Genomic DNA, 23,505 nt, shown 5'->3' on the forward strand with positions numbered 1-23,505 from the left:
CTCCAGCATCTTAAATGGTTTTGTGAATATGCCATTCCTGTGTTTTATCTTGTTTAGGACACCTGGAGGGGATTCAGTTCTACTGAATCATACAAGCTAACTCAGGGCTTTACTCCAGAATGAGGGAGGTTTCCTGCAGAATGATTTCCAAATATTGCCAACAAAATCCAGTGTGTGATGAGTGCATCCCAGTCAGGGAACACATACTGAGCTGTGGCCCCTGGGATGTTGAGTGGGATACCAGTTCCCACACCAGGGATGTCCTTTCTTCCGATTCACCACAGTCATCCCCATGGGGATATCAAGAGTCAAGCAGTAAGGACTTAAACAGAGAGGTACTTGTAGGCAGAGGAGGGATGCCCACCATGCTGGCCCAGCCTTCCAAGTCCAGCTGGTGCTGTCCCACGATGCAGGAAGAGCTGGTCATCCTCCTGACACGGGTGAGGGAGTCCTGTGCTGCCAGGCCTCCTGGAGTTGAGGCAGGAGGGTCAGCAGCAGTGAGTCCAGCACAGCCAGACCCTCCCAGGAACACCGGAGACCCCTGGAAACCGAGAGGCCTGGGTGTGACTCTTCCCGCCACTCTAAAGCCCATTCCTGCCCATGCACCCGCGGGACCACACAGACCCTCTCTCCTGGTCTTTCTCGTTTCTGCCACTTTGAAGAGGGGCACATCCAATGAGGCACACACATCATGGTAGCTCTCCCAGGCCTAAATCTGTACTCAGGACTCCCGGGGTTCCCACAACACCCCCAACACACCTGTGGTCCAGCAGCAAAAGACCCCGTGCCAGCAGCTCCTTCACCTCCCCGCTCGCTCCGAACACGTCCCACAGGGTCAGCGGGGGCTCGAACCGCTGCCAGTGCTAGGAAACCAGAAGACCCAGGGCAACGCGCTGGCTGAGGGCCAGTGGCTGGGTACAGAAAGGGGCCCGGGGAAGTCCAGTGCGGTGTCTGAGCAATGAACACCAGGCGGGACAGGCCAGTGGGCCAGCAGGAAAATGGGCACTTTCATTCTTATTACATGTGGAGGATCAAACCCTGCTTCCGGTGGGGACAAGTCTCTTCTACTCTCTCCTGCTGTCCCCTCAAACGGGCAGCGGCAGTGCCGGGGCTTCACCACCAAACCTTCATCCACAGTAACTCTGAATCTGATGTCATTATCTGTTACACTTTCCACCTGCAGTTTCAGTGTATTTAAGAGCATACGGGGGACAGGTGTGGTAGCACATGCTTTTAATGCCAGCACTCAGGAGGCAGAGGCAGGTGGATCTCTCCGAGTTCAAGGCCAGCCTGCTCTACAAAGTGAGCTCCAGAATAGCCAGGACTACACAGAGAAACCCTGTCTCAAAAAATCAAAACCAAAACAGAACCAAGACTCTAGTCTATGGTTCTAACCATTATACAACACTGCCTACTGCTTCTGGTCAGGTTTCAGCTGTCCGGGTCTAACCCCCAGCTGTCTGGGTTGAGGATGGAGAGAGTAGGGTCTGGGAAGTGATTGAGTCTGACTCTTAGGAGGAGCTGATGAATCTAAGAACCCCCGGTCCCTTACCTGATGGGTGACTCCCTCATCAGTGCGCAGTCCCATAGCCAAAACCTCCTCCAACCTGAAAAAAAATCCCCATGGGATCTTAGAGATTCGTGTTTAAACCCAATGCTGAAATGCGATTGAGAACTCGTGTGGTTTGGTCAGCGTGGGAGGGGCAGAGCAGGCAATAAAGACGTAAGAGCATGGAGGGGCTTCTGGGGTGCGGGAGAGCCTGGGTGAGGAGCCCTGTACACTCAGGTACTCACAGCTCCAGCTCGCTCAGGGGGACACACTTCCGCGTGCCATGGCCACACAGCATCACCTCTTTCATCCAGTTGTCTGGCTCCAGCGTCTGGATCCGTGCTTCCCGGGTGTGGCCTCCAGCTCCCCGGGGCACAAACTGTCCATGGGCTCCTGACAATATCAATAAACAACCATCACACACACACACACACACACACACACACACACACACACACACACACGTTAGTATTCGTTAACATGGTGAGTTAGCAGATTGAAATCAGGGCCTATTCAAAGGGTGGCCCCCGAAGCAACCACTATAAATGTAAATCCTCAGGCCCTGCTCCAGCCCTGCCCATGAGAAGTCCTGGAGGGAGGGCCTGGCCAGCGTTCTGGGTTACAACAAGCTCCTAGGGGCTTCTGATCTACACCACACTCAGAACCATGGCACCAGGCTGCAACGGCCGGAAGACTTCCACTCCGCGGTTCTATCGAAAGGTCCTGTGTGCTTTGCATGAGGAAATACAGGCCCCGAGTGGTTAAATGAGCAATCCAAGTTCACACAACCAGAATGTTCCTGTCCTGAATCATGCTTTCGGTTGTTCACAATCGACTCACCAGGCCCAATGCCAAGGTACTGACCGCACTGCCAGTAAGTCCGGTTGTGGGTACTGAGCGCCCCCTGTGGGAAGGGAGGGAATTCTCAGCACAGAAGGAGGCGACGCTGGCTTCTGTTAAGGGCTTCCGATGAGAACAGAGTATCCACCACCTCAGATCTCAGAGCACCCAACGGGAACCCCTCCCTTCGGAAGGCCTGGGTCCCCGGGTTACATCTCAGCCCGCTGATCCTGTACCTCCAGCCATCGGCCCAGCACTCACGTTCCGTGCAAAGTTGGAGACCTCATACTGGCGAAAGCCAGCGTCTCGAAGGACCGTCCTGCCCTGCTGATACATCTCAGCAGCCAGGTCCGGGTCAGGGGCTGGGAGGGTGCCCTGCTGCACCTGGGCAAAGAGTGAGGTGCCCCGCTCCAGGGTCAGCTGGTAGAGGGAGACGTGGTCATCACAGAGGTTCAGCAGTTTCTGGAGTTGTTGAAGCCACGGCTCCACCTTTTGCGCCGGCAGCCCTAGCATCAAATCCACGGATACCCTGCCAGGGAAAAGGCGCCTGGCTGCCGCCAGAGTCTGCAAAGCATCGCTGGCCGAGTGAGTCCGTCCCAGCAGCTGCAGCTCCGTGTCATCCAGGGACTGGGGAGAGAGGGTCGGGTGTAACGAGGCAGCAACGCTCAGCCTCATTTGGGGCACAGATGTGAGGGACACACAACGCCAGCAGGGAGTGAGAACGCAGAGTGGTCAGGGCCTTAGTACCCAGAGCTACTCCTCAATGAAGGGTGCGTTTAAGCCCTGTAACTCTCTCCTGTTTTGTTTCCTTTTGAGATAGGAGGAGGCTGGTTCTGAACTCATGGCAATCCTCCTGCCTCAGCCTCTTGCCTGGTGAGATAACAATTGTGTATCACCACATCCAGACCCAAGGGTCTCTAAATTTAGATTTCCCTGAAGTTTCCTCATAATTAGAAGCCAGGCGTGGTGGTGCATGTCTGTAAACCCAGTACCCGGGGAGGGGGAGGCAGGAGGACCGAGAGTTCAAAGCTGGCCTCAGCGGGATATAAAACCTTGTCTTTATAAAAAGAGAAGAAAAAAAAACTAAAAGGAAGCATTTTGAACAAGAACATCCAGACATGATGAATCTATCCCCCAAACCTATGGCAAATGGGGATAGTCGGTATAGCAATACTGGACACAGAAACATCAGAGCCCAACCTAGCAGAGACTTCTCCTGACTCAGAAACACATCTTCAGAGGCTCCCCATGGGAGAAACCCCAAACCCGCACGAGATCTGAAGGCTTCCAGTCCTGCTTGGCAGCCTTGTCTCCAGTCTCTCCAGTCACAGGGAATGACACAGCTCCCCCAAAACATGCAAGCTTCTTCCGCATCCTGTGCCCTTTCCTCCCACACCCCCTTAGCAGGTGCACACCTGTCTGTCTCATTCACACACCAGTCACTTCCTCCAGGAAGGCTTCCAGGATTTCATCAGGCTGGGTGCCCCTCAGGCGGTATTTACCGCACTGTGATCTGGCTGCTGGCCTGCATTCATCTCCAATCATACAACAAGCCTGCTCCTTCCTTCCTTCCTGTCATTGACGTCAGTATGTATGTAGTGTGCCTGTGTGTGTAAGTGTTCACACGTGTGTGTGTGTGAGCCTAACCCTTCCTTCCTGTCATTGATGTCGGTATGTGTGTAGTGTGCCTGTGTGTGTAAGTGTTCACACCTGTGTGTGAGCCTAACCCTTCCTTCCTGTCATTGATGTCAGTATGTGTGTAGTGTGCCTGTGTGTGTAAGTGTTCACACGTGTGTGTGTGTGTGTGTGTGTGAGCCTAACCCTTACTTTTTTGCTACCTTATTCACTGAATCAAAGCCACAATTAGCTGATACGGTTAAGTTTGGCTAGCCGGCATTAGTGGAGGGGGAGGAGGACTCCTTTATCGGTGTCTCCAAGTGCTGGAACTACAGGCAGACAGCCATACCCACTTAGCATTTGTGTGGGTGTTGGGGATCCAAACTTTAGTCCATACTTGCACAGCAAAGGCTCTAACCACTGAGCCATCTCCCCATCAAGCGCCCACACTCTGAAGCACCTGCTACATGGCAGGTGCTATGTTAAGTGCCCGGAATATAAAAGGGTTAACTAGCTGGGCCTTGTGCCTGTAATACTGATAGCTGGAAGGCTGGGGCAGGGGGATTGCTGCGAGTATGAGGCCAACCGGAGCTACAGTGTGAGGTCTGGTCTCAAGTAATAATAATATTCATAAGGACTGGTGATATAGCTCAGTTTGTAGAGTGCTTGCCTAGCATACCCGAGGTTCCATCCCCAGCACCACATAAAGTGGGCATGGTCGCACATGCCTGAAATCCTAATACTAAGAAGATGGAGGCAGAAGAATCAGGAGCTCAAGGTCATCCTTGGCTGCATATCAAATTTGAGGCTAGCCTGAGCTACAGGGTATGGTGTCTCAAAACAACAATGACGATGATGCCAAAGCCTGCCTCAGGAAATGTCTAGGCCAGTATAGCAACAGACAAAACAGCTTTTAAAAAAGGGTCTACTGTGTACTAGACCTGGTACCCAGAAATGTTTTCCCTATGACTGAATGCCACCTAAGGGTCTGGGTGGGTGAGATGAGTCACCTGCAGACCAATGGACAACCTGTTGACTCCTGCTGCTCCAAACGCTGCCAGCCTGGAACCTGGGGCTGAAGTAGGGTTAGCCTCCAATGTGACTTCCGAATCTGCAGGCAAATGGACTTCCTGCGCCACGGCCTCCAGGACAGCAGCCAGAGTGTGAGGACTGGCCAGACTCGGGGTTCCCCCACCAAAGAACACAGACTCCACCCTGGAGGAAGAGGATGGGGCGATAAAAACTGAGGAGGCCCCAGAGGACACCCACCTGTCATGTCCTTTCCCCCAAGACCTAGTCTATTGTCCCGAACACCGACCTTTGCACCCCACTGAGCCGCAGCAGCGTCCGCGCCTCAGTCACCAGGCAGTTCCGCAAGGCCCCCTCCTCCACGCCACGGGGGATGTACTTATTGAAGTTGCAGTAGCTGCAGCGCTTCTCGCAATAAGGCCACTGGGGACAGGGAGTGTGTGTGCGAGCTTAGGAGGGACTCTGGGCTGCCCAAGCCACTTTCAAGATTTATCTCATACACTCCCATTTCCTTTCTGTGGTTGGTCAGCCCCTAGGCAGGTGGCGCTGAGATTACTATGCCCACCCCAGTATAACAAAACAGATTCCAAAGGGTCGCCCAGCTGGTGAGCACCAGACTCGAGGACTTTGGCCCAAGACTCTTTTCGGTAGTGTAGGACATGGGGGACAGACGCTATGCCAGATATGATGTTGGGGCACGCAAAGAGTGCAATTGGACTAAAAACAGCTGGACAAGCGCCAGCCACGGCCACCGCCTCCTTCTGCTCTCCCACGCCCACTCACGTGTACGTAGAGCGCCGCGCGCGTGCTCGCAGACTCAGAACTCCGAGGCTGTTCCAGGCTGTCCACACGAGGGCGCTTCTGGGCCGCCCGGGCCGCGGCCACCCATCTACCGACCCGAACCCGGGAGGGAACCATGGCGAGCAAGGCGTCAGAAGGCAGGGATCCGAGACCGCCACAGCACGCCAGGGCGCAAGGGTGTGCCCTGGGCTGGGTCGCGTGGGTCGCCCAGGCGGAAGTCAGAGGGTCTGCGCGACCTCGAATTGCCTCTCCCGGCGCGGCTAGAGAGCCCTGGGCCTCTGGTCTGCGGCGCCACCTGCCGGACACTGCCGTACTGACAGACTATTTTTTCACAAGGACGCAGTCTGTCTGCCCTTTGCCAAGGACGTGGAGTGGAATGCGGGCCTTTTGGCAATCTGTGCTGGGGCGACTTTCATGACCCATGTAACTTACAATGTTGTGTAGCTAGCTGCGATCTGAACGCGGGGAGACATAGGTCTGTGAATTGACTCTTGACTTGGCTTGTCACTCCCGTCAGACTATGATCTGATTTTAGGCACCTATGTGTCTGTCGTCCCCCCAAGCCCCAATCTGTGCTCAGAGCCTATCTCAAAGAAACAGGTAGCGAGGGTATAGACATCACGGCACAGCAAGGAACAGACAGCTAACCTGAATGGTCCCTGGAACACACAAATATGTGTCGGGAGAGATCCTTGCTCCACAGAGTGGTCCTTTGACCTCCACAGGTTTCGGCTACCAAACTCAGGTGTGCACACAACATACACACACAATAAAATAAATAATTATAGCACGCATACAGTACACAGACACGCATGCAGGCAAAATACTCAAAGCATTCTTTTTTAAAAGATTTTATTTATTTATTAATATGTATACAATGTTCTGCCTGCACGCCAGAAGAGGGCACCAGATCTCATTACAGATGGTTGTGAGCCACCATATGGTTGCTGGGAATTGAACTCAGGCCCTCTGGAAGAGCAGCCAGTGCTCTTAACCTCTGAGCCATCTCTCCAGCCCCCTCAAAGCATTCTTTTTAATTAAGTAAAAATTTTGTTTTAAAAAAGAAAGAAAAGGGGCTGGAGAGATGGCTCAGTGGTTAAGAGCACTGGCTGCTCTTCCACAGGTTCTGAGTTCTATTCCCAGCAACCACATGGCAGCTCAAAGCTGTCTGTAACTCCAGTTCCAGGAGATCTGGCATCCTCACACAGACATATAGGCAGGCAAAACATCAACGCATATAAAATAAAAATAAATAAATTATTTTTAAAAAAGAAAGAAAAGAAAACCATGTGTGGCAGGCAGCACAGCCCTATAATCCTAAAATTTAGGAGGTAAAAGGCAGGAGAATCAGAAATTCAAGGTTATCTTTGGCTACATAGGGAGCTTGAGCCCAGGCCAGGCTCTATGAGATGATGTTTCAAGAGAAGGAAGAGGGGCTGGAGAGATGGTGCACTCGTTAGCTGCTTTTCCAGAGAACCCAGCACCCACACTGTGGCTCACAAGCATCCGTAACTCAGTCAGACCCAGACTTCCTCAGCACTTCATGCATGTGATGCACAGACATATGCAGGCAAATGCCCAAACACGTGACACTAAAAAAAAAAAAAAAGAAAGAAAAGAAGAGAGAGAGAAAGGCAGAAAAGAGAAAAAGAAAAGGATTCCAAAGAGTGGGCTGTGGTCTCTGGGTCAGACTGTCATCTGACAGAAGATGTGGCAGAGACGGTGTGTGCAGGATGGGCAGGACACGTGGGAGAGGCTTGGAGGGACTGTCCGCCAGAATGGAAGGATCATGGGCTTTGGAGTCCCTCATTGCAAAGCCGTTCTCACCTCCTTTTCTAGATCGTCAGGAAGGTAACATTCTGGGTGTGCAGCATCCAGGAGGGACAGGACGGAACAGGCCAAGCTCCCTGTCCTTGTTCCCTCTAGAAAAGGGTATCTTTCAGTGCTTTAGCCCAACAGTATGTGGTCCTAGAGCATACAACTCAGGGCGGCCCATTCCCCATCATTTGGCTGCAGTGCGAGAGGGGCACACACCGACAAGACTCCATCCACACCGGGCAGCTCTCCTGAGCCTGGGGTACCGGCTTCAGTGAGTCCAGTCCTCTTTTCTCCTCTGCTGAATTTACGTGATACACATGCTTCATGTAACATGACTGAATGTTCTGTCTATAGGATCCAGGCAAGGTGATGACCAGTGCAAAATGAGCCCACTTCAGACAGCTGGGTGTAGGAGATTCACATTTTCTATCAATGAAACTAATGGCCCGGGAGACATACAGTGTTGGGAGAAGAAAGCTGGCTTGAGAAACGGCGGTTCTAAATCTCTTAGCTGTCATCTTGCTATTAACCCTACATGTGGGCATTTATGCATTCCTCACTTGTGTGTGTGTGTGTGTGTGTGTGTGTGTGGACACGCACACCACAGGGCTTATGTGAAGAGCAGAAGGCAAACCAAGGAAGTTGTCTTCCCTGTCAAAGAAGTGAGCTCTCTGTCTCGACTCTGTGGGTCCCAGAGATCAAACTCAGTGCATTAGGTTTGGTGATAAGTATCTGACCCACAGAGCCCTCTCTCACTGGTCCTCTTTTATGAATTTTTTTTTTGGTTTTTTCGAGACAGGGTTTCTCTGTGTAGTTTTGGAGGCTGTCCTGGCACTCGCTCTGTAGACCAGGCTGGCCTCGAACTCACAGAGATCTGCCTGCCTCTGCCTCCCGAGTGCTGGGATTAAAGGCGTGCGCCACCAACGCCCGGCCTTTTATGAATTTTTTAAAGCAGAAAGGGATGCCAAGCACAGATGGGTAGACACTAAGATTAATTATTAACTTTCCTTTAGCCAATGTTAGTGATCACATCAACTGTGTGCATCTAAAACAAAACATGCATGTTCATAAATTCTGCTTTTTCATATACAGATTCTGTTTTTGTTGTTGTTTTGGGGAGTTTTGTTGCTGCTGTTGATTTTTCAAAATGGTCTCACTATGTAGACCAAGCTGGCCTTGAACTTACAGAGATCTCTAGATAACCTTAGTGTCTGGTCCAATAACAGAAAGAACACAGCATCTGCCAGGAATAGGGACAGACAACTGTAATCTCAACATCTGGGAGGTTGAGACAGGGGATTACCAAGAATTAAAGGTCAGCCTGGGTTTCTGTTGTGCAAAAAGTGGGAGACAGAGGAGGAATGGAAAGAAAGAAACCACAAGTCAGGGAGAATTGAAGTGTGGGGGAGATTTTCTTAACCCGCCATGTGGTTTCATGTTCTTGGACAAGAAAGCCGATCTCCCTGTTTGGGGGGTCACCTCTGTGAAGTGGACTGATGCTTACCTAGAGGGGCTGCCAGGAAGCTTTCAAGAGAGGATGGATGTGAAAGCATCTGGAACGGTGCCTGGTCCTTAAGAGGGACTTAAACACAACACTCAGCTCTTCAGCAGTAAGGAGGTGCTGGTGCTGAGGCAGCATGCAGGGAACTCAGAGCTGCAGATGGGGCAGTCCCTGCAGGGAGCTCAGAGCTGCAGACAGGGCAGTCCCTGCAGGGAACTCAGAGCTGCAGATGGGGCAGTCCCTGCAGGGAGCTCAGAACTGCAGACGGGGCAGTCCCTGCAGGAAACTCAGAACTGCAGATGGGGCAGTCCCTGCAGGGAACTCAGAGCTGCAGATGGGGCAGTCCCTGCAGGGAGCTCAGAGCTGCAGACGGGGCAGTCCCTGCAGGGAGCTCAGAACTGCAGACGGGGCAGTCCCTGCAGGGAGCTCAGAGCTGCAGATGGGGCAGTCCCTGCAGGGAACTCAGAGCTGCAGATGAGGCAGTCCCTGCAGGAAACTCAGAGCTGCAGACAGGGGCAGTCCCTGCAGGGAGCTCAGAACTGCAGATGGGGCAGTCCCTGCAGGGAGCTCAGAGCTGCAGATGGGGCAGTCCCTGCAGGGAGCTCAGAACTGCAGACAGGGCAGTCCCTGCAGGGAACTCAGAACTGCAGATGGGGCAGTCCCTGCAGGGAACTCAGAGCTGCAGATGAGGCAGTCCCTGCAGGAAACTCAGAGCTGCAGACAGGGGCAGTCCCTGCAGGGAACTCAGAACTGCAGATGGGGCAGTCCCTGCAGGGAGCTCAGAGCTGCAGATGGGGCAGTCCCTGCAGGGAACTCAGAGCTGCAGATGGGGCAATCCCTGCAGGGAACTCAGAGCTGCAGATGGGGCAGTCCCTGCAGGGAACTCAGAGCTGCAGATGGGGCAGTCCCTGCAGGAAACTCAGAGCTGCAGACAGGGGCAATTCCTGCAGGGAGCTCAGAGCTGCAGACGGGGCAGTCCCTGCAGGGAGCTCAGAACTGCAGACAGGGCAGTCCCTGCAGGGAACTCAGAGCTGCAGACAGGGGCAATTCCTGCAGGGAGCTCAGAGCTGCAGATGGGGCAGTCCCTGCAGGGAGCTCAGAGCTGCAGATGGGGCAGTCCCTGCAGGGAGCTCAGAACTGCAGACAGGGCACTCCCTGCAGGGAGCTCAGAGCTGCAGATGGGGGCATTCCTTTCTCTTCCAAGTGGGAACTGGAGTTGAGAGGGAAACTGACGAAATCCCAGTCAAGCTTCACTTGATTTTAGTTGCCCGAATTTACTCAACTTTAAAATGGATCAGCGAAATGGTTCAGAGGGTAAAACTATTTGCCGTCCAATGATGCAAGCCTCGAGTTTGATCCCCAGACCCACATAAAGAATGGACTCCAGCAGGTGGGGCTCTGACCCTACATGCATGCTGTCTTCACCAACACTCACCCCCATTAAACAGATATTTAAAAATGAATAAAACTAATAAGTAGATCGTTGGGAGCCCTGTACAGTGGCACACGCCCATCCTTGTAGCACTTGGGAAGTGGAGGCGGCAGGAGGATCCAGGGTTTAAGAAGTCATCCTGAAGTCCACAAGGAGACTGAGACTAGCTTACTGCATGAGACCCTGCCACAAACAGTCAATGAGACTGAAGATGTAGCCTAAGCATGCTTGAAGTCCTGGATCCCAGCCTCACTACAAAGGGAAAAAAATCCCACTAACTTTTGGGCCACATATCCAAATAATATTAGTCATTTGTTTCCCAATAACTTTGCTATAGATGGCACTCTGAGTAGCAGTCACTGTTGTCTACACTACTTTTCTGGGGCCTGATGTTTGCTTTCACTGAAACCCTTGATCTGTTTTGGCCTATTCCAGTATCCAGTGGCTGACCTTTGGGCGTCAGAGCATAGAACACTACCTTAAGACCATGCCAATGCCACCACCCTTTTTGGATAAGTGACCTGCCAAGAACCATGAAGATTAGCTATTCACAGGCAGGCCACTGACCTTCATCCCTGGTCTTGTTTCATGTTCTAAACCATTCTGCTTTTCTATTGCTGTTTTGTTTTGTTTTTTGTTTTTTTGAAGCAGAATCTGTTCATTAGAAAAATCCCAGGTCCATCAATCACAAAGTATAGAATAAAATAAAAAGTGGGTTGGTTGACAAAGATAAAGAATGATAAATATGTTTTCTTTCTTTCTTTCTGTTTTTGAACTTGTTTTGGTTGTTGTTTTGCTTTTTCAAAGGTCATTATGTATGTGCCAAGGCTAGCCTTGAACTTGCAGCAACCACCTTGCTTCTGTCTTCAAAATAGTGGAATAAAAACATGTGTCTCCATACCCAGCAAGTCTGTAAGTCTGTCTGTCTGTCTTTCTTTCTCCTTCCTTCCTTCCTTCCTTCCTTCCTTCCTTCCTTCCTTCCTTCTTCTTCTTCTTCTTCTTCTTCTTCTTCTTCTTCTTCTTCTTCTTCTTCTTCTTTTCTCCTCTTCCTCCTCTTCCCCCTCTTCCTCCTCCCCCCCTCTTCTTAGATGTATTTGGAACAGGAGAGATGTTCAGTGTTTAAGAGCACTTGTTCTTGAAGAGGACCTGAATTCAGTTTCCAGCACCCACATGGAGTTTTATAATCATTTGCAACTCCTCTTCCAGGAGAGCCAACACCTTCTTCTGACCTCTGAGGGCACCAGGCATGCACGAGGTATGCTAACATGTGTGCAGGCAAAACACTCATACGCATAAAGTAAAAGTAACCCAACCACTTTAATGTATACAAGTGTTTTTGTTCCTATGTGCCCGTACATTGTGTGCACACCATGTAACCCAGAGGTCAGAAGAGGAACTGGAATTACGGATGCCTGTGAGTGCTGGAAAACAAGCCCAGGTCCTCTGTAAGAGCAGCCAGTGCTCTTAACACTGATCCCTCTCTCCAGCCCCTGCAGAATCTCTTGCGAGGCGATGGCAGTGTTAAAGGTTGGGTTTGGTGATGGTTATACTTATATGCAGATATAAAAATGCTGGGGGAAACCTGCCTTAAAGTGGGTGAGCTGGATAGGATGTGAGCTATAGCTCAGTAGAGCTGTTAGTTGACTGACGGGTTTTTGTTAATTTGCTTGTGTCTGTGTAGTATATATACCACGTGTTGGGGTGAGGAGTGCCCTCATAGGCCAGAAGAGGGCATGCAATTCTGTGGAGCTGGAGTTGGAGGTGGCTGTGAGCTGCCAAATGTGGATGCTCAGAATCAGACAAAAAAATCCCCTGAGGAGGAGCAAGTCCTCTTAAGCACTCAAATCTGTTATTTCAAAAAAAAAAAAACAAAAACAAAAAACAACAACAAACTGAGTCCTTACTGGGCCGGGAGTGTAGGTCGGTGGAAAAGTCCTTATCCAGCATGTGAGGGGCTTTAAGATTCCAAGCACTGGGGGCAGGGACACAGCAACACTTAATCTGTGGACTAGTCTATGGCAACAATTTGAGAAACGATGAAATGAGTGAAGCTTACCAAAAACAAAAATGGAGGCAGGTACGGTGGCACACGACTTGGATCCCAGCACTCCAGGGGTAGAGTGAGATCCCTATGAGTTCAAAACCAGCCTGCTCTATATAGTGAATACCAGTACAACCAGGGCTACCCAGTGAGACCCTGTCTCAAAGAAACACATGTACACGTGTCTGCGTGCACACACAGAAAGAAAGAAAAGATAAAGAAAGGTCTTGGAATTTCAAGGGAACAAAATGAGGCTTAAATTCAGTAGCTAATGGACAGCAAAGGGCCTGGAGGACACAAGGTCTGAAGGAGCTGGCTCCCTCCCTATCTCTTCCCTTTTCCACCCCATAGGAGCTTCAGAGAGCACATCACCCAGACACTGGCCAAACTGGGAACTCTTTATGTCAAGTCACAAAGATGACAAGGGGCATGAGGAGGGCTCAGGAGAGACAGAGAGAGCTGGGAGGACCCTCCTTTGTGTGGGAAGGCTGAGGAGGGCCTGGACAGGCTGACAAAGGCCAAGAGGGCCCTCCTTTGTGTGGGAGGCCTGAGGGGCTCTGGGAGGACCCTCCTTTGTCTGGGAGGCCTGAGGGGCTCTGGGAGGACCCTCCTTTGTGTGGGAGGCCTGAGGGGCTCTGGGAGGACCCTCCTTTGTGTGGGAGGCCTGAGGGGCTCTGGGAGGACCCTCCTTTGTGTGGGAGGCCTGAGGGGCTCTGGGAGGACCCTCCTTTGTGTGGGAGGCCTGAGGGGCTCTGGGAGGACCCTCCTTTGTGTGGGAGGCCTGAGGGGCTCTGGGAGGACCCTCCTTTGTGTGGGAGGCCTGAGGGGCTCTGGGAGGACTCTCCTTTGCTTCACAGTTTTAGATGTTGCTCCATCTGCTCTCGGAGTCTGAATTTCTGGATCTAGAAGAAAGACAAGAGTGAGAGTCTGCTGCTCTGGTGCCATGGCAACCAACCATACTTTATTTGCCTGGGAATGACGGAGAAAGGGGGAAAGTACTAAACCCATGAACGCCCAGGGCAAACCGGGATGAGGTGACTTTTTCCGCCCTCCTCCTGACACCGTCCCACCAGCCCACTGTTGAGGGAGGAACAGTGGGAACACTTGGCCTTCTGCAACGAGGCCCACCAGACCCCACACTGCCCCGCCCGCCCATCTCCAGTCTCCTCCACCTTACACACCTTTCCTGAGATGGTGAGAGGATAGTCGTCAACAAACACGATGTATCGGGGAATCTTGAAGTGGGAGATCTGCAGACCGGAGGGGGAATGCGTGAGGCTGGGCTAGATCAGAGCACTCTTTTGGCTGGGGAACTGGGTCCTTCGGCAACACCCTCCCCCTCCACCCCTACCAGGGATGACTGACAAGGAGAAGTAGGTGAGTAAGTGAGGGTGGTTGGGGGGTCCCACCTTCCCTTTGCAGAAAGCTTTGATCTCTTCCTCTGTGGTGGTCTCCCCACTCTTCAGCCGGATGCAAGCACAGATTTCCTCCCCCATCCGCTGGTCCTTCACCCCCACCACCTATCCAAGGTCAAGGACAAATACCACACTGCAATCCTGGGTCGGCTAATTTTTAGTGTCAACTTGACACAGGCTAATTTGGAAAGAGAGAACCTCCAGTAGGAAAATGTCCCCAGCAGGTTGACCTTTGGGCAAGCCCATGTTGCATTTTCTCGATTGATGACTGATATGGGAGGAGACAGCCCACTGTGGGAGGGGCTAGTGTTATAGAAAAGCAGACTGAGCATGCCATGCAGAGCAAGCCAGTAAGCAGCCCTCCTTCAGTTCCTGAATGCCAACCCCAACTTCCCTTCGATGCAGGACTGTGATAGGGAAGCATAAGACCCTTTCCTCCCCTAGATGCTTTTGGTCATGGTGTTTCAGCACAGCAATGGAAGCCAAGGCAAACCCCTTCCTATTCATCAGCTAATCCCAGGGTACCACCGGATTCATGGTGCCTCACCTGCACTTCCTGCACCTGGGGGTGTTTGTGAAAGAAATCCTCCAGCTCTGCAGGGTAGATGTTCTCACCACCCCTGATGATCATGTCCTTAGAACGGCCTACGATCTTGCAGAAGCCCTGCTCATCCATCGTGGCAATGTCTCTGGAAGGAGACACCCAGCTGTGACATCTCACCTCTGCTTTTGTGGGCTAGTCCACTAGCTCTCTTGTTCACTCAGTCACAAAACATTTATTGAGCATCTACTGTGTCCCTCCCCCCACTGCTCTAGACCCTAGGAGTCCCAGCAGGAACAAAAAGCACACTGTTGAAGTCTATAGCCTAGGCCGAAAGAGGAAAAAAAATCCTATTCTGTCTTCCTATTTCTATATTGGCTTGTCTTTATGAATGGCTTCTTTTTTAATCATTTAGGTCTCAGCTCAAATGTTTCCGGAGGCCTTCTCTGACCTGGTCTAAGAAAATCCTCTTTCTCCGCCGCCACCAGTTCCTCTCCTGTGACCCCCATTTGATTTTTTTGATGTCTGAAATTATCTGTCTTCTTCCACCAGACACGTGGGAAGAGGCAGGCCCCTTCTCATCTTGCTTCCCACAGACCCATCAGGTTGAGAACAGCACTGGCACGTGGCAGGTGTGTACGGGGAACGTGCAGACCTACTACACGACACACGCACGGGTGTGGGGTTTAGCTCAGTGGTGGAGCATTTGCCTTGCAAGACCCTGGGTTCAGGCCTCAGCTCCAGGAAGGGAGGAAGGAATCATTCTAGGGACTGGAGAGAACGCTCACCAGTTACAAGCTCTCGCTGCTCATGCAGAGGCCCCTGTGTCTGACTAGTAAACCATTCACTAAAAACTGGCTTGGATTCTGGGGGTGCAAAGGAAGTGTGACGACGTCCTAGTGTCTCTTCACTGTGAGAAGAGCTTCACCCTGGCACATGTTTTGACTTAGGGAAATTTTGTTGTTGTTGTTGTTGCTTGTTTTGAGACAGGGTCTCATGAGAGTGACCTTGAACTTCTAATAATGCTTGCTTTTACCACCCAAGCACCAAGATTACAAACATATGCACTATCATGCCCAGAGTTGAGTGACACTAGAGGTAGAGTCCAGGGCTCTGTGCATGTTAGACAAGCACCCTCCCCCTGGACTGCGTCCACAATCCATTCCTTTTCCCATTATCGGACACAAGGTCTCACATAGCTCAGGTTGGCTCTCAACTCACTCTGTAGCTAAAGCTGACCCTGCCTCTACCAAGTGCTGGGCTTACAGGCATGTGCACCCTGCCAATTCATGTGGTGCTGAAGGCTGAGCCCAGTTCTTCACATGTACTAGGCAAGGACACTAGCAGCTAAGATGCACCTCCAGCAAGCCCTGGAGGTGTTTCTTCCTCTCCTCCCCGATGTCCCCACAATACTGGGGGTTGAATCTGTGGCCTCACACATGGCATCCAAGAGCAACCAAGATACACCCTCAGACAAGTTTTAGAAGTCAAGTCTCTAGGACAGGACTTCTGCGTGCTGGTGTAGTTACCCTAGCTCAGCCCCGGAGGCCCAGCCCCGTTGGGTTCCACGTCATCTCGCCATCTCACCCTGTCCGGTACCACTTGTCTTGTCCGACTGTTTCGAAGGTCTTCTGTGGCTCGCCCCAGTAGCCCTGCATGACGCAGTACCCGCGGATGTACAGCTCCCCCGGTGTGTTCAGCTTGGTCAGCTCCCCTGTCTCCATGTTCACAATCTGGGCCTGAGACAGCAGGTCAGTTTCCGGAGTGAGCCTCCCACTCTCTCGCTTCCCCGGGAATGGGGGGAGCGTTGCTTTCTTTCCCCCCCACCCGCCAAGAAATGAAGCTGCTGGCTCTACTTATTCTAGTCCAGGGAAAGGAAAAAGAGGCTCGAATAACCATGGAGAGGGTATGTGTGCGTGGCGGGGTGCCACATGCCTTTTAAGTTCCCGCTCTGGCTGTATTTTTACACGGGGTGCTGGAAAGTGAGCAGCCCCAAAGGAGGCCTGAAGAGTGCCAGGCCAGACGCTGAGCCATGGGGAAGCAAAGGCCATTGTCTCCCCTCACTTCCCACAAGGCAGGAAAGCAACAGCATGGCCGTGCCATGTGATCAGGAGACGGAGAATTCGAAATCCTAGCACACAAAGAGCCACAGCCAACGTGCCAAGGAAAACTGGGTCTGGGTGCTTCCGTGTCTGCACTTGGGGATGGGGAGAAAGACGGCTCCCTGACAAATCCCCACAGTGCATCCCAAAGAGGCACAGAAACTCGGGTAATATCTGAATGAAGCTACATGGTTGGAGCCAGAGAGGAGTCATAGCTAGAAGTCTGAGACTGGGGGGTGTCCTGGGGCCTTTGAAGTGGAAGGAACCTCCAAGGGACAGATGGCTCGGGAAAAGAAGAGTTTATGCTCAGACAGAAGAAAAGCACGAGGCAGGGGCCTGAGGGAAGAAAGAGCTGCTTAAGGAAAAAAAAATCTCTGTGCTCTGGCTCATTTTTGAGACGGGTCTAGCTGCCCCAAGACAGACAGTAGGCTTGGCAAAAACACACCTCAGACAGGAAGGGTGGCTGAGGGGAGGCTCAGCTGGCGGCTGCTCTGGGCTGCCTTGCCAGTTCTTCCCCTTCCTTGCTTCAACCCACAAAGCCGGGCCAGGTCCAGCAAGCCCCCATCGCTGGGCCCTCTAAGTCAGTGAGCTGCTTGGATGTCTGAGGGAAAGCCCCAACTGTCCTCAAGTCGTGTGAGGCAGGCTGTGAGGGCGTCTGCCAGGGGCTCACCTCCGTGTGGGGCAAAATCCTGCCCACGCTTTCGGCCTTCTGCTCCAGGGTGTCCTCCGGGTCGTTCATGAAGGTCACGGGACTGTTCTCTGTGGTTCCATAAACAACCTAGAGGGGCGAAAAAGACTGCTTGCAGGGAAGTGGGTGACAGCAGAGGGCAGAGATGGCCTACCCTGGGTAGCTGGATGGGGAGAACTGGGCTGAGGGGACAGGAGGCAGGGGTCAGGAACCAAAGTGCAGATCTCTGCAGGGACCCTGGCATGAAACAAACTTGAGAATAGCAGCCAGTCTCTGATGGCCAGGGTTCTGTCACTCCCCTGTGGCGCCTGCGGCTTCCGGCATCACCAGTTCCTTCTTTTCTCCCATCTCCAGGTTGATTCAGTCCTACCTTCTTGATTTCAGGCCACAACATCCTCTGTCCCTCTCTTCGTAGCCAAAGGCCCCATAAACTTGATGAGAAAGCCAGCTTGATCTGGCTGGGAGTGGTTCAGACACACAGACACAACCCCCCCCCCCAACTGGGACAGTGCCTGTTCTTAGGGTGGGTACCCGGCAAGCTCCAGAGACTTTCCTATGCATTTCTTTTCATCAAAACAAAAATACAGCCAGAGCAGGAATGTGAAAGGCTTGTGGTACTTCCAGTGGTCAGGACTCTGTGCAACAGAGAAACTAGCAGCCAGCCTAAATACCGTCAGAGAATATTCTAGGCCAAGAATGACCCTCCCATTCTAGAGGTAAGGGGTCAGAGGGGCTTGGGGAAGAGCAGGCCTGGAGGCCAAACCCACAACTACGTATTGGGTGTGATGAGGTCTAGACACCTTGGACTCTATCAGGTCTCTGTTGGTGGCCTCCTCTCCTGTGTATCAGGTAGTGTGGTTCTGGCATAGTTGGGATATGGTTTCTCTACCACCTCCCAAAGCAGACAGCATCTCTTGGCAGGCAAGCCAGAGCTTGCCCTGGGCCAAAGCTGTAACCTGTCTGCTCACCCTCCCTTCTCCACAGGCCTCCAGACACGGTGGCTGGCAAGTGAACAGAAGTCCGGTCCACGAGGGCGGGGCTGCCCAAAACCTAGCATCTGGCCGGAGTCAGTAGCCTGAAGCCAGCACCCCACCTCCCAACAGCTCACAAGTCCTGGGGTCATTGGCCAGGTCTGGCCTCTGCCAAGTACACATCGGCGCCACTAGGCTGCCACTCTGAGACCCCTTTAGGGGTGGGTCCTAACCACGGAGGGGGTAGAGGAGGGGGGGATCCCGAGATGGGGATATTTGGGGGAGATTGAGGAGGGAATGTGCTTGTTCAGTGGCCTGTGGGCTCCATGTGTGCTGCCAATCCTGCGGTTCTCCCCCCCCCCCCCCCCTTCCCACTCTTCTGTTTAGCTTTCAGCCTCAGAGAAGGGGAATGAGGGTGCAGAGGACGGAATAAGAAGTCCAGACCTAAGAGAGAGGGGTCATGGGAGAGCCCACAACCCGGGCCCCTACAGGCCTGGTGCCACGGCTCAGAGAAGCGGCAGGGGTAAGCGCACCACTGTCAACCAGCATCATCAACCAGCTCAGCTTGGGGTGAACTGAGGAGGGTCTAGCCAGAAGCGGGAGCCCGGCCCACAGCGGCCCTCACGCTTCGCCTGCAGGGCACAACAGCCCCATTAAAGCGCCGCTGGCTGGCTGACCGCGGCGAGACGCATCCGGCTGTCGGGCCCCACTTCCTCCCTCCGAGCCGAGGGTGACCTGTCTGCCAAGGGTGTATGGGGGAGGGGAATGTGGAGACTCAAACTCGAGCAAATAAATAAGTTCTGGGAACGCCTCCCTCTGCCCAGTGGAAATTCAGAGGTCCTCGACACACCTATTTCCCCACCACCAGGTTGGGGGTCCAGGTAGAGGAAGTTAAAGAGAGGTGAAGCATAGAATTTACGAGCAGAAAGCAACGGCTTGGAGTTCAGGGGAACGGTCCCCAACACTTTGGGTGGTCGCCTGCTGTAGAAAGAGCCCCCAGCCATCGAGGACAGGGGGTGCATTTCTGGGCGGGAGGGGGTTAAATCAGTGGCTTCGATGCTCCACGTAGTAGCTGGCTACGCTGCCAACTGCGGTCAGGGCTGCCCTATAAATGGGCTGGGAGACCCAAGAATCGAGGACTTGCTGCTGCCAGCGTCCCGCCGCCGCAGCCCCCTGCCCTGGCTCCAGGCATCCCAGCCATGGCCCGTGTGCTCTTACTCAGTCTGGGCCTCTTTGCCATCCTCCTGCCGGCGCTGGCCGCCTGCCCCCAGAACTGCCACTGCCATGGCGACCTGCAGCATGTCATCTGTGACAAGGTGGGACTGCAGAAGATCCCCAAGGTGTCAGAGTCAACCAAATTGCTCAACCTCCAGCGCAACAACTTCCCAGTGCTGGCTGCCAACTCTTTTCGGACCATGCCGAACCTGGTGTCGCTGCACTTGCAACATTGCAACATCCGTGAGGTGGCCGCTGGTGCCTTCCGCGGCCTGAAGCAGCTCATCTATCTGTACCTGTCCCACAATGACATCCGAGTGCTGCGAGCTGGAGCCTTTGATGACCTGACTGAGCTTACTTACCTCTATCTAGACCACAACAAGGTGTCCGAGCTGCCCCGGGGGCTGCTCTCCCCTCTGGTCAACCTCTTCATCTTGCAGCTCAACAACAACAAAATCCGAGAGCTGCGCGCCGGAGCCTTCCAGGGTGCCAAGGACCTGCGCTGGCTCTACCTGTCAGAAAATGCCCTCAGTTCCCTGCAGCCTGGTGCCCTGGATGATGTGGAGAACCTCGCCAAGTTTCACCTGGACAAGAACCAGCTGTCTAGCTACCCTTCCGCTGCCCTGAGCAAACTTCGGGTGGTGGAGGAGCTGAAGCTGTCCCACAACCCTCTGAAGAGCATCCCAGACAACGCCTTCCAGTCCTTCGGCAGATACCTGGAGACTCTCTGGCTAGACAACACCAACCTGGAGAAGGTGAGTGCCCGCAGAGTTCTTCTGACCCCTTCCCGGCCGGGAAGCCAGCCTAGTCCCTCCTCCTGGACACCTTGCCCACCAATTATCACCAAAGCAAGGAGTCCTGCCACCTCTCTCAGGCTTTGACACATCACCGCCCCACCCCTTACCTGGCCCCTATGCTTCTCAGCAATGCCCTCTCGGGCTGACTCCTTATAAGAGATGGGCTGTTCTGGTCTCACAAAGGGCCTCTGGGGAGGCCTCTGCCCCAAACCCCACAGTGAGCAGCAGGTACCTCTTCCTGTCGAGCTTTCCACCCCTCCCCTGGCATTTGCCCAGTCTCGGGTAAGCCCGCCGTCCCATAAAGGAAGGTTTGTCCACTGAGACACCTTACAGAGAGGCAGACTCAGACTCACAAAGGGACCCTGTTCTTGGTGGGGGCTGGCCAGTGCACTAAGGTAAAACAAGGGGTTGGAGGATGAGTGGGGGGGGTGCAAATGCCTTTAGGAGACCTCTTCCATACCCTCAGAGACCCTGAAGGATGCCCCATGCCCTCTGTGGGTCCAAACACCCAATTTTACTGCAACCTTAGGTCGTTTCAACTGAGTAGGGAAACCAAGGCTCAGAAACTAAAGGGTCCACCAAGGTGCAGGCTCGGTGCTCCTGGGGCTGGTGAAGGAATACATGCGATCATTGGCATAAGCCCCAAAGTGTCCCCTCACAGAACACAGGCTGACTGTCTCACTGTCCCCCAGACAGCTTGTTGACTCTTGTCTTCCCCAGTCACTAGACCCATGTACCCTCCAGTCCTTCCTCCCCTGGAATGACTGATCTGGCCAGGTGGGGCTATGTAGGAGCAGCAACCCTTTCTTGGAACGAGGAAATCGCCCTGGCACAGTTTCAGCCAGGAGGCTTAGGCAGGGACCAGAACAAGATAGAGGGCAATTTTGTTATTAAAGAAAGTCACATCCCAACCTGGGCTGTGAGAGAGGTCACAGACAGGGAGCTGAGGGCAGAAGCTTGTCTGGGTAGACAGAGCCTTCTGGGTGGGTTTTCTTCAGCCTGGCCTCACTCCAATTGAAGACAGACCACCCTAGTGCCAGAGTGATGGGCACTATAACAGCATATGGAGGTTGATTTGGAATGGAGAACCCAGACAGGAACTGTGGCACCAGGCTCAGATGAGGGCACCAAATATTTCCTCTCAAGCTGTCCATACTGGCCAAAGTCCCCACCAAGGTAGCTCCACAGATAGAATCTGGCAGAGGGCAGAGGAGCAATAAGGACAGTCCTTGGGGAAATCCTGGGACCCTGGGGATGTGGGGAGCATGGGCTCAGTGCCCATCCCACCAAACACTGACCAGGTTCTCTGTGTGCCAGCCTGGGCTCTCCGAACCAAGCTATGGCTGCTCCCCAAACCCAGTGTTTGTGCAGGGAGGGTGCTCCCTTGGAGCTGGGGGCAGGGCGTGGTCCTGCAGCTACTGTTTACTGGCTAGGTGACCCTGCCCAAAGGACTGAACATTTTCCATCTGCACATTGGAAAGGACACCTTTCATTTTAAAAAGGGTGTTGTGGATTACGTCATCTAGACAACTGTCACTCTGCTTGGAAAATTGAAGCTCCTCCACAGACTAAAGCTTGCGTCCAGGCCCCTGACCTCTGAGGAGAGTTAGGAGAGCCTGGACACTGGAACTGAGGTTCTCTCACTTCTGCCTTCCTTACCTCCCAGTTCTCAGATGCTGCCTTCCTGGGTGTGACCACACTGAAACATGTCCATCTGGAGAACAATCGCCTGAACCAATTGCCCTCCACCTTCCCCTTTGACAACCTGGAGACCCTCACTCTCACCAACAACCCATGGAGATGCACCTGCCAGCTCCGTGGCCTTCGGCGGTGAGCACATCCCTCCATATAACGCCCAGTTTCTCCTTCACATGATGGTCCCCAGAGTAGGACAGCCTGAACATACATCCTGGCTGGCTACCTGGGAGGTCTGGGACTCAGTGGCGTTTTCTCACTTGTCAAATGAAGATGACAGCTCCAGATTTTTCTAGGGCCAAGTCCACCCTGGTCACTGTGCCCTCCCCAAGCATTCCCACTCTTTGTCTCCGCAGGTGGTTGGAAGCCAAGACTTCTCGACCAGATGCTACCTGCTCCTCACCAGCCAAGGTCAAGGGTCAGCGTATTCGTGATACAGATGCCCTCCGGAGCTGCAAATCCCCAACCAAGAGGTCCAAGAAAGCTGGCCGCCATTAAACAGGTAGGAGTCAGGCAGGGAGGCCACCACTGTCTGCCTTTGGAATTTCCATCAGGGTCCTGCTGTCTCCCATGATGCCATTTCTGGAGGGGTGATCAGACCCTCTCTTACAGGAAAAGGGAGAACTGAGTCTCCCTTTCCAGGGGCTTGGCCTAGGGTTTCCACCATTCTCTGATGCCATCCGGGTGACTGAAGACCTAACAACCATGCTCCCTCCCTGCAGGTCCTGTCACAACCAGTCCTGGTGCCTGCCTTCTGCTGGAGAGACTACTGACGCCCCCCCACCATCCACACTTCTCCCACAGCCTCTGCCAATACACAGAGCTGCCCGCACCTAGACACATCCTGGCAGGGGGCATTGGACACCCAGTGGGGTCCAAGCAGGGGGGGGGCACAGAGCCTCTCCCCAGCCACTGTGCCTGGGCCCTGCCATGGCTCCTCTCAGAGAAGCTACTGCAGAATTCTCTACCCTGAGTCCATCAAAGCCAAAATGCAGTGGCCACTAGCATGACCACAGCCCTGTGACCACACTCCTCAGTTCCCTCCTTCCCTGCCATTTGGAAACAAACACCAGGCCCTGGTCCCGCCCTTATTGCCAGAAAGGATTTGAAGCCCATCCCCCCAGTCCCCGCCTGCCAGGATGTGCTAACGGGGTACCCATCCCCCAGTCCCCGCCTGCCATGATGTGCTAACGGGCACCGGTGCCTGGCTGCACATCCCCCTGATGCATCTCTGCCCCAGGTTTCTCTAAACATAAATTTATGTGTGTATAACATTCACCCCCCTCTCACCTCTCCCTGTACCTTACCAGGCATTAGTTAATAAGCTCACAGTTTTGTCCCACCTCTGCTCCAGGAAGCAGAGAGTAACCTGGAGTTTGACCTTTGGGCTTGTGGTCTGGCTTGTCAGTCCCTACTCACTAAAGGCCAGACCTTTCCCGGATGGTACTCTGTC

General features: G+C 53.2%; 3 protein-coding genes across 6 annotated transcripts in view; 1 reads left to right on the forward strand and 2 right to left on the reverse strand.

The window, feature by feature from the left end:
• Rsad1 (radical S-adenosyl methionine domain containing 1) overlaps positions 1–6,119 on the reverse strand; it is a 6,341-nt gene extending 222 nt beyond the window's left edge. The window contains exons 1-9 of the mRNA XM_005075843.4: positions 5,819–6,119; positions 5,325–5,458; positions 5,017–5,221; positions 2,651–3,016; positions 2,390–2,453; positions 1,795–1,942; positions 1,553–1,607; positions 760–863; positions 1–541 (exon numbers count right to left, since the gene is read on the reverse strand). The exon at positions 1–541 is cut by the window's left edge and continues 222 nt beyond it. Of these exons, the coding sequence (XP_005075900.1) occupies positions 424–541; positions 760–863; positions 1,553–1,607; positions 1,795–1,942; positions 2,390–2,453; positions 2,651–3,016; positions 5,017–5,221; positions 5,325–5,458; positions 5,819–5,953 (1,329 nt within the window). The 5' untranslated portion in view covers positions 5,954–6,119 and the 3' untranslated portion in view covers positions 1–423. The remainder of the gene's footprint in view (positions 542–759; positions 864–1,552; positions 1,608–1,794; positions 1,943–2,389; positions 2,454–2,650; positions 3,017–5,016; positions 5,222–5,324; positions 5,459–5,818) is intronic.
• A 6,893-nt stretch (positions 6,120–13,012) lies between these two features.
• Acsf2 (acyl-CoA synthetase family member 2) overlaps positions 13,013–23,505 on the reverse strand; it is a 36,010-nt gene continuing 25,517 nt past the window's right edge. The window contains exons 11-17 of one of the 4 annotated variants that reach the window (XM_040749533.1): positions 17,357–17,464; positions 16,172–16,323; positions 14,591–14,732; positions 14,038–14,148; positions 13,810–13,878; positions 13,469–13,530; positions 13,013–13,429 (exon numbers count right to left, since the gene is read on the reverse strand). In XM_040749533.1, the coding sequence (XP_040605467.1) occupies positions 13,480–13,530; positions 13,810–13,878; positions 14,038–14,148; positions 14,591–14,732; positions 16,172–16,323; positions 17,357–17,464 (633 nt within the window). In that variant the 3' untranslated portion in view covers positions 13,013–13,429; positions 13,469–13,479. Of the gene's footprint in view, positions 13,531–13,809; positions 13,879–14,037; positions 14,149–14,590; positions 14,733–16,171; positions 16,324–17,356; positions 17,465–23,505 lie in introns of all 4 variants that reach the window. The other 3 variants (XM_040749532.1, XM_021230517.2, XM_021230518.2) reach the window with 3 other exon arrangements.
• On the forward strand, positions 19,471–23,330 carry Chad (chondroadherin). Its single transcript, XM_013117687.2, has 4 exons — positions 19,471–20,315; positions 22,024–22,187; positions 22,409–22,554; positions 22,775–23,330. Exons 1-3 carry the CDS (start codon positions 19,545–19,547, stop codon positions 22,548–22,550), a joined length of 1,077 nt encoding a protein of 358 aa, XP_012973141.1. The 5' UTR covers positions 19,471–19,544; the 3' UTR covers positions 22,551–22,554; positions 22,775–23,330.

The sequence above is a fragment of the Mesocricetus auratus genome, unplaced genomic scaffold (assembly GCF_017639785.1).
Source record: "Mesocricetus auratus isolate SY011 unplaced genomic scaffold, BCM_Maur_2.0 Super-Scaffold_100007, whole genome shotgun sequence".
In the NCBI taxonomy this organism is placed as follows: domain Eukaryota; kingdom Metazoa; phylum Chordata; class Mammalia; order Rodentia; family Cricetidae; genus Mesocricetus; species Mesocricetus auratus.